Here is a 9,559-nt window from a genome sequence, read left to right as displayed (position 1 = left end):
TGAGTCTCCTGGGGAATGTGCGCGCTGACGTGCAACAGGTTTATGCAAACACTTGAATTGTAAAATGATCCGCAGGTGCAGTTCTTTACTAGAACGAAAATAAATGCTGAAGATTTGATGTGAGAGACCAGGGTGATCTGCATTTATGGAAGTAATTTATCGTGGTCAGACTCTTGCTCCCAGGTGGGCAGATTCAGCTGATTAAACCCAGCGCCTCTTGGTTCGAGTCACACCCTCACTTCAGCGGCTATGAGTTTGTGCCATGAGAATTTTTCTTTTTCAGGTGAGTTGTGTTGTCCCTTTAGCCATTTTTTTTTCTCTTGGAGAATACTGAACTGTGTAAAATTAGTCTGACACTTTTGTTTTACACTGATGGGATCTGTTGTCTTGGAGTAATTCCTACCAGCACAGGCAAGTGCTTTGGGTTTCAGGATCTGAATCTCCACATGGAAGCTATGATAGCAAGTTTGATGAAAACCTGTGCATTTCAGGGTTATGTCACAGGCATTTCTTCATACACGAGTTACGTGCATTTGAAATGTGCCTGACAGTTTTCCGCGGGGATTTGGCAGGTGTCAGTGTAACTCCTCTGCATGTGGGAGATGGAATAGCAGGTTCTGCCTTGTGCAGTACAGTGGGTTTGAAAGGATTTAGGGTCCAGCTGTGACCTCTTTTGCAGGCACGTGTCGCCTGTTGTGGGAATCACTAGCAGATGAGCCAGGTGTGCAGTCACAGGTAGTCATAATTCTTTGTTGTCCTGCCTTTATGGGATGGCAGAGTGAGGCTGTGGAGGTGAGTGTGTCTGACAAATGTTTGCTCCCATCTCTGCAGGTGATCTTAATCTCATTTTGCATCCATCTCCTGTTGCTTGACTTGATGGAAATCAAGGCTGAGTTGTGTTCTGCAGCTTTTTTCCCATGCGCTTCCGCTTCCTTGCACTTTACAAAGTCTTGTCAAAGGGCTTGAGACAGGTGCTGGGTTCTTGCCCTCATTTGGATCAGGCGGAAGGATTCCGGAGTTCAAGGAATGCCGGACAGGATTGGTCGTTCCGCACGCGGCTGGCAGTGAGCCTGCCCACACGCAGCCTCCACTCAAACCTCCCCATTTGCTGTGGCTGCCCAGGGCTCAGTGTGGTTTGTCCGTGGCTCTCCAGTGCAGAAGCATCCACCCTCGCCTCGGTCGGTGTGCTGTGCCGGGGGGTGAGGGGCAGCACTGGTTAGGGACCGTGGGAGCTGCTGTTTCTTTCCTGTTATGAGATGAGCCACAACTCTGCTTTCTTTGCTGACACTTGGGCTGCCAAAGCAGGCAAAGTATCGACCTTTTGTTGTTCGTGTCGGAGCTGATGTTCTGAATTCCCTCTTCTGCTGTTGGTTGCAAAGGCCTGGCACGAGGTGGGGGTGGCGTTTTGCTGGGTGCTGTGGAGATGCAGACGAGATGGAGCCTCTCTAAAAGCTTTCTCAGCACAAGAGCGTGGCGTAAGAGGGTGGAAGGAGCATTATCTCAGCTCTGCAGAAGGAACTGGACGCTGTAACATGGCATTAAACTGGTTTTGTGTTTCACAGAGTACTTACACCTGCGCCAAACCACGCTGGGGTTTTTTCTTGTAACACCACGGTTAAGCTTTGGCAAGAGGAAAGGATGTTCCTTGTGCCACCGGCCTGGCTGGAGCCTCAGTGCCAGCGGCTCACGGCAGGGCATCTGGGTCTGCATCTGTGCCCGCAGGTGCTCCCCATGTGGGGGCTCATCCTGACCCGGGTCACTGAGGCTGGGTCCCTGTGAGGGTCAGCACTACCGGAACAACAGTGGGCTGGTGGATTTTAGGAGGGGGGGTGTTACACATCATCTGCTGTAAACCAGCGTGCGGAAGAGACCCAGGTGCGAAGCACGAGGCTTTGCTGGAAGAGCAGCTTGTGTGGTTGTGTGTATGGAACTGTGCTTTGTGCCCCTTGGGAAGGGGAAGCACTGAGTCATTTGTGACTTGTCTCTGGCCTGTAATTTTGGGAAGTGGGGCTTTGGATCTTGAGGGCCGTTCTGCAGGGCTCTTGGATATCTGTCGGTCTGTTTCCCTGCGGGACTGGTTTACATTATCTTATGGTCAACGCAGATTGATTATGGTAGAAACCAGGCAATTTCCTTCTGATTTAATAATGTATTCTTATGATAATCTCGTGGCCTGTATAGGTCTAATAGTTCTGAAAAGCTGGTTGATGTCTATCACTGAATGGGCTACGGACCAAAACTGTTAATTTGGGTGCCTGGAAGACGTGTGTGTAGCTCCCACCCTGTCAGAAGGCAGGTGGGGAAGGGGCAGACAGGCCCTTTCCCACGCAGCTCTGCAGTTAGCACTGACTTCTGCTGGCTATGAGCTCGCACCTCCTCTTTGGCAAAACGGTCTTCCTGGGAAGACCAACCCAGGGGGGGAGTTGTTCCCTTGGTTTCTGTGGCCAGCACCTGGAGCACAACAGGGTGAAGATCTCGAGTTACAGAAACTAAATCTAAGCTGGTTTGCTCTTGCCCGCTCCAACCGGAGCGTAACTCCCTGCACCAGCGTTTCCTGAGTGAGGAACTGACATTTCCAAAGGTGCGTATCTAGGGAGACGCCTCTGGGCATCTGAGACAAGCTGGCAGCTCGCAGGAGAGCGCCGGTGCCGTGTTTGGGTATGGGTGTGCAGCTGTTTTCCCTGAAATGCCCCTCGCCGTTTCTGGCGGGGCTTGGGGGGCTCCCCCGGCTGGGCGGGTGGCAGCTGCCGTAGCCACGGGGATGGGAAGGAGAGCGGGGATCTCCCCTGCCCGCCCTGCCTTCGCCTGCTCGGTAACCGATTATGACCTCACCTGTTCCGTGCCCCAGCAACAGTTCCCGGGCGCGGGGAGCTGGGCTCCACCCGTGGCCACAGCCCGGGCTGTCTCCAGTGCGCGAGGAGCTGCGATGGATGCCACACGCGCGGCGGGGCTGAAGGGCCGAGGCAGGAGCACCAGCTCCGTGCCGGGCCGGAAGGCAAAGCTCATCCAGCACGCCCGGGATCTGCGCACCATCATCGCCTTGCAAGGTGCTGCCCCTTGGGCTGCGCGGGGACGGGACGGGGCGGGCGGGGGGCTCTCGGTCCCCCCATCGTCCTGCGTGGTCCCAACAGCACCTTCGTGTCCTGCAGAGCAAGAGAGGGAGGCTTTCACGTGGTCCTGCGGGGAAGAGCTCCAGCAGAAGAGCGAGCGGCTGCCCCGCCTGTGTGAGGCGGTGCAGGACGTCCGTGCCCCGAGCGGCGCCCAGAAGGTACCGGCAGGTCCCGTCTGCTGTGCCCCTGCCTGTGCTGGCCCTGCAGAGACAGCGCCCCCCTTGCCCCTCATGCGGCTTCCTCTGGATGTGACCGTCCCCAGGCTGGGGGGATGTTCTCTTTGCCCCTCTCCTGCCCCCGGTGCCCAAGCTCACCACCTCCCAGGTCTGCGGAGCGCAGGAGCCCTCGGGTGTGGCTATGCCGGGGAGAGGCAGGAGGCCATGGCAGGCTCCGGTGGGCAGGGGCTGCTCGCTGGGGGCCAGGGCTCCGGGGCGCTGGGAAGAACAGCGTGCGTGGCGGAGGGGCCGGGGGCCGGCACAGGGACAGCCCCACGGGGCTGGTGCGGCGAGACACGGGGTGTTCCCGTGTGGTGCCGTGGGTCCCCTTCCACCGCTCAAGGGACCCCCTGGAGCTCCCCGAGCAGATCCTTGGCCCCAGCAGAGCTCCTGGCCGTCCCAGCCTGCGTGTCCCCAGGGCTGCCCGGGTTCCTGCAGGCTCCAGCTGCATCCCTGGAGAGAGAAGCTCTCTCTGCCCTCCCCTACCTGTCCCTGGGTTGTGACCTGGCTGTAAGGCCGTGGGGACAAGGGGTGCTGGCCCCACGCAGCTGCCTTTCCCTGGGGTCTCTTGCAGGGACAGGGCAGTGCCGCCGCTCTCTGCCAGCAGCCACATCTGGGGCACCAATCGATGGATTTTATTGGCGCCCAGCCCCGGGTCTGCGCTGTGCAGAGTCCCTAAGCCTGACCCAGCGCTGCCCTCAGTAGTTGCCCAGCTCTGCCTTAGCCCGACCAGCCCCCCAGAGCAAAGCTCTCCAAGAGCCCGTCCTGCCAAGGGAGCGACGATGTCCTGCAGCAACGTCCTGGCATCTGTAGCTCTACCTCAGGGGCAGTTTTCCAGACAGGACCCTTCTCCTGTGAGAAGGTGCCCAGAGAGCCCTGCCTCTGGCCTGGCCAACGCTCCCATGTCCATGCAGGTGACCCAGGAGAAGCTCCGGGCTGAAATCCATGCGCGGGTGAACACCTGTAACTTGCTGCTGGACCAGGTGAGGCAGCGGAGACGAGCCCGGGACGAGCTGCAGAGGCGGCTGCAGCGCCTGCAGGCTGTGGAGAAGGAGGACAAGCAGCAGCAGGCGCAGCTGCAGGTACCCAGGGCCCCTTCCTGGGGTGGCAGCACCCGTGAGGGGCCTTCATCCCAGCCCTGCACCCCCCCGGTGGGTTCCAGGCTCGGCACGTGGCGTCACCCCGTGTCCGCCCTCCTGTCTCTGCCCCAGGCCATTCGCCAGCTGGAGAACAGCATCGAGAAGATGCTCTTGAAAGTTCAGGCTGCACAGAAGGTGACAGCCCTGTACGTGGAGGTGCGGGATGCCCTGCGGAAGGTGAGCCCCTCCTCACTGTGTGCCATCGTCCCACCCGCTCCCCCTGCCAAGGCAACGAGGTGTCCAAGGGGTTGCTCTGGTGTTACGCCCCCCCGCATCAGCCAGGTCCTCCTGCTCCCTCCACCCCCTGTCACAGTGTGGGGGACCTCTGGGGCTCAGTGGGGTGACGTGCTGTGCCTCTCTCTGTCCCAGGAGCTGGACCACCTGCCTATGCACCTGGACCTCCTGTGTGGGACGGCTGAACGCTACCATAGGGAGCTGGAAGATGCAGAGCTCGTGGCTGCAGATGCCCGCAGAGCGGCTGCTGTAACCAAGGTGAGATGGCCCGGGGCACCGTGGGGCCCTTTCCCACACTCCAGAGCCCACCGACAGCACCACGCGCCCCGGCTGGCCGGGGAGTCTTCCTGCAACAGAGACTGAGCTGGGCTTGCCCACGGCACCCGGCTGCCTCCAGAGCTCCTCCTGGGTCTCGCTCTTGGGCCAGAGTGCCCTGGGGCTGGGGACAGCCTGCCCGAAGCGCCAGCCACGGTGAAGGCAGCGTGCTCAGCACGGGGAGGGCAGGCGTCCTTTTTGACACTGGTCATCCCAGAAGCTCAGCTGGCTCCCAAAGGTCCATTCCGGCTTCCACAGCTAATTTTCCCTTCTCTGATATGCTGCAGGGCGACGTGGAGAAGTTAAAAACCCAGATGCGGGCGGACAGAGAGTTCTGGTGCCGCTCCGAGGCCGCGCAGAAGCTGCAGCTCAAGGAATTCTTAAAAAGGCATCTGAGAGAGGTGAGCTGGGGGGGCCAGCACAGGCAGGGCTGCGGGCAGGTGACAGGCACCAGTGCGGAGCCCCCCGTGGGTGGGGGGCCTGCAGGGCCAGCTCCCCCAGGGTGCCAGCAGCTCGGGGGCTGACGCTGAACATCCTTGCAGCAAGCCAGGCACAAGCTCGCCGTGGACTTGTCGAAACTGCAGCTGCAGGACCCTCTTGCGGGTGAGTGCCTGGCGGGGTGCAGGGGGGTGGGACGTGGGCACAGCTGCAGGCAGCATTCCCTGACGCTTCCCTCCCACGCCAGGAACCCAACTGGAGGACACCAAGTCCCAGGAGGAGTACAAGGCCTGGGTCACCAAAAAGGTGGAGGAGGCCAAGGCTGCGGTGCCGTGCTCCCACGTCTGGGTAAGTAAAACCCATCTCTGTTAAAACGCAGGGCTGAGCCGAGACCTCTCTGCTGGCCTTGTGTCCCGGCGGGGTGCTCTGCTCTGCTCTGCCCCTGCAGCCCCCCAGACCCCTCCTGTGCAGGCAGGGATGGAGCTGCTTTTCTCCATGCCGTGAACCTGCAGCAGTCCCTGGGGCAGAGACCTCCCCGAGGCCACGGCCCGGCTCCTGTACCCTCCAGGAGGGCCACGGGCTGAGTCCTCGTGCTCTCCCCTGGCCAGGACATGGCTGGCAGGTTCCTGGAGCAGCAGAAGGCCTCGGCGGACCTGGAGCGGTATCTCCAGCAGTGCAAGGAGAAGCAGCAGGCGCTGAAGGAGACGCTGCACCAGCTGGAGCTGAAGCACGATGAGCTGAAGCGTCGCCAGCCCCCCAACACCCTCAGGTACTGCTGGCCTCGGGACAGCCGTGCCAACTGGGCCACCACCCTTGGAGGAGGGATGTGGGCATCCTGGGTGTCCCAACAGGGCCCCTCTTCCCCCGTCCCGCTGCAGCCCCCACCCCTCCTGCTCTGGGAGGTTTCCTGAGCAGAGTGCTCCCCCAGCGCTGGGCCTGGCAGAGCCCCCAAAGCTCCCGCTGCGGGTGGCACCAGGAGGACCCTTGCTCCTTGCCTGGCGTGGGGAGTGGGACCAGCAGCGTGGGGTTGGGTTGCAGGCAACATCTCTGCTCTGCAGGCGGTGCGGGGGGTGAGACGAGCACTTTTGGCAACAGATGTGGGGTGTCTCTGCACCCTGATGCAGTTGTATGGATGTGAATGTGTCTGGCTGCAGGAAGCTGGAGGAGGAGCTGAGGAGGGAGCTGCAGCGGGAGGAGGCTCGGCGGGAGCAGATGCGAGCCCAGATGCTGAAGGAGGAGGATCTGCTGCTCCAGTTTGACCACGCTGTCAACAACCTGGCCGTCCTGCTGCGTGGCATCACGGTGCCCGGCCAGGTACCCGTGCGGTGCGGGGGTGAGCACGGCTCCGGCCGGTGCTGGGGGTGCAGCGGCACAGCACAGTGATGTGTGGAGCGGCCACTGTCACCCCAAGAGACTCTTCTTCCCCACCAACGTAGTTGTTCTCTCTCCGATTGCAGGACGCTTTTGTCCAGGCCTGGAGTACGCAGGAGAAGCTCCAGCACTGTAGGCAGAAGCTGCAGTACCTGGTGCAGCGCACGGCCAGCCTGCCCCCCGAGAGCCACAGCCTCAACGAGGACAATGCGGTGCGTGCTGGGGCTCCATCCCTGCGGTGGTCTTTGGGGACCCGCACAGGGCTCTCCCAGGTGGCCCGTCCCAAGCTGTCCTCCTAGATGGGAGCACGGACGTGGCCCCGGGGAAGAGCCGTGGCGCAGCTCAGCCCCAAGGGGCACTGGGCGCTGCGGGGTGTCCCCCCATGGGGACATGGAGGTGAAGCACCCCTGGGTTTGAACACCCCCTCCCCTTCAGCAGTTAACCCAGGGTGTCTTTCACAGACTTTTGTCAAGGTCCGAAATCTCCTGGAGCAGACGATGGCACAGGCTCCCCGGAGCCTGAAGATTTCCTTGGAGGACACCAAGGGTAGGAGAGCACAGCGGGGACAGGTCCCCCAGCGCCTGTCCCAGCCCCTGCCCACAGGCAGTTCTGAGCGTCCTCGCCTGTCTCCCACTGTCCCAGCAGACCCCGACCCAGGAGCTGCCTCCAGACCTTGGGTCTGACCTTGGCTGTCTCCAAGGCTTTGAGCACGGGGCGTGGTTTTAGGTGGGGATGTGGGAGAACGACGGCAACTGTTGGGGTGGTAAGCGCTAAGCCCCAGCAGAAACAAGGGGAGATGCTGTGGGGCAGGGAGGGGGCCCTCGTCTTCAAAATCCCCTGCCCTGAGGGTGAAGAACCAGTGCTTGGCTCTGCCTCTGGCCTCCTCTGATTGGAGGCTCTTGGAGCAGACAAGGAGCTTCTGCAGCTCACGGCCCTTTTTCCCAAAGCGGAGGTGAAGCCACCGCCCCGCAGCTCCAGACCTTGGTGGGAAGCCCCAGCAGTGTTGGGGGGGGACCCCAGCGGTGGCATCCCCAGGCCCTGCAGGTCACCCTGGGACGCTGGGCTGGGAGAGCCCGTCACAGTGCCTGTGCCCGAGGGCCTGGCACGGGGCTCTCTGGGATGCCACCAGCCCTCCAAAACGGGCCACAGCTCCCCAGGGACACAGGCACAGCGGAGGTGGCCCCGCAGACCCTCCCCAACCTGCTCCTCTCTGCTCTCTCCTCCAGACCCCCCTGCTTCTGACGATGATGACGATGACCATGTCCTCTGCCGGGAACACATCAAGAAGCAGGGGCGGCGCCTGATCGAAGACAAAAAGAAACAGCAGCCCTTTGAACTAAAGCTCTGGATGCCCCCGACCACCCCTTCTGCTCCCGATGCCCCCAACCACCCGCTGCACCCTTTGTCTCAATACAGCAGTTATTCTTAGGCTGAATACAGCAGGTCTGTGTCCTTCTTCCCAAGCCCACAGCAGAGCTGGACCGGGAGCTCCTCAGTCACTCCTGTCAGGCAGAAGCAGCGGCGTCAAGCCCCGAGGGGAGCTGAGCTGGGTTTGGAGGCAGCCCCGTCCCCCTGCCCCTCGCCCAGCTGCTCTCCCCGCAGAGGTGGGGCTGGGCTGGGCTGGGCTCAGCTTTCCCAGGCAGAGCAGAGCTGGGGGCAGGCTGGCTTTCTGCCCCCTGGCCCTTCCTGGGACCTCTTCCCCCCCTGACAGCTCTGGGAGCCCGGTGGGCTGGTGTCTGCCTGAGGCAGCTCTGGGTGTCACCGAAATCCGGGATAAAAGAACTTACCTACACCAATTTGACGCAGATAGGCAGACACTCCTTTATTGACGGCCGGACGTGTAGGGGAGTGCTCTCACCAACAACACGTGCCAGGCACCAGAATCATACACCTTCTATAGAACTTACTCCTACATATTCATTAGGTCTTCATGTATAAGCACACAGCTTCCAAGAAATCATGAACATATTCTCTTCCTATTTCCGATTCTGCGCAGCAGAGGTTAGAAATGTCTAGAAATGGCTCTGGGGTGTAATGTGAGTAGGTGGTCCGTGGGTCAGCGGTCGCGATCTCCCCCGGCCGGAATCACCTTTTGCTTAAGGACACGGTTTTCTTGGCAGGTACCTGCAAGCTGTTACGGTTACGGCCCTCAGTTCCCATTAATCCTGGACCTTGACAACTCCTTGCATTCTTCTAGTCCTATGTATGCATTATAAATCAGTTTACAAATCACCTCGTGTTTTGTTACCTAGGTTCTAACCGTTCCTACTAAACAATCATGACCAATCCCTTCAGCCTTGGCACAGGGCTGTATGGGGAAGTTTAGAGTAGCAGTCGGTTGCTAGATTCAAAATACAATAAATGTAAAATTATTTTTTCTAAAATATCTCTTAATTCTATACTTATATTAGAATCAAACACAATTTAATTTCAGTTGTTAATAAAATCAGTAAGACGGGGAACCGTGGGGCAGGGGCTGAGGCCCGGACAGGTACCGGATCTCAGGGGGTGTCTTCGTGTGCGCGCGTGGGAGCGGAAGGGCAGAGCCTGCCTGGGAAAGGGAGAGCCCCTGGCCCGGGCTGTCTGACCTGGCGTGGAGCCCTCGTGCCTCTTCCCTCCCCTGCTCCCTGCACGCACATTGTGCCACTCGTCCCCCTGAGCTCCGAGCGAGCGTCGGGGACAACCTCTGGGCTGCAGGGAGGTGCCTGGAGGGAAGGGCCGCCCCGAGGTGCCCCAG

The 9,559-nt window shown here is 60.4% G+C and overlaps 1 protein-coding gene across 1 annotated transcript; it reads left to right on the top strand.

The window, feature by feature from the left end:
- Positions 1-2,926: 2,926 nt before the first annotated feature.
- LOC141954959 (coiled-coil domain-containing protein 183-like) lies at positions 2,927-8,251 on the top strand. The gene is made up of 12 exons (XM_074895052.1): positions 2,927-3,268; positions 4,240-4,407; positions 4,537-4,641; positions 4,834-4,956; positions 5,301-5,414; positions 5,556-5,616; positions 5,699-5,799; positions 6,060-6,220; positions 6,576-6,765; positions 6,909-7,034; positions 7,284-7,368; positions 8,049-8,251. Exons 1-12 carry the CDS (start codon positions 2,927-2,929, stop codon positions 8,249-8,251), a joined length of 1,779 nt encoding a protein of 592 aa, XP_074751153.1.
- The last annotated feature ends 1,308 nt before the right edge of the window (positions 8,252-9,559 follow it).

Source organism: Athene noctua, unplaced genomic scaffold (assembly GCF_965140245.1).
Source record: "Athene noctua unplaced genomic scaffold, bAthNoc1.hap1.1 HAP1_HAP1_scaffold_44, whole genome shotgun sequence".
NCBI classification, from domain to species: Eukaryota; Metazoa; Chordata; class Aves; order Strigiformes; family Strigidae; genus Athene; species Athene noctua.
This window is presented reverse-complemented; position numbering and strand designations above follow the sequence as displayed.

Coding starts and splice junctions, on each gene's coding strand:
- LOC141954959 (XM_074895052.1), top strand. CDS start 2,927: ATGGATGCCACACGCGCGGCGGGGCTGAAGGGCCGAGGCAGGAGCACC. Junction 6,766..6,908: donor GCATCACGGTGCCCGGCCAG/GTACCCGTGCGG, acceptor CTCCGATTGCAG/GACGCTTTTGTCCAGGCCTG. Junction 7,035..7,283: donor GCCTCAACGAGGACAATGCG/GTGCGTGCTGGG, acceptor TGTCTTTCACAG/ACTTTTGTCAAGGTCCGAAA.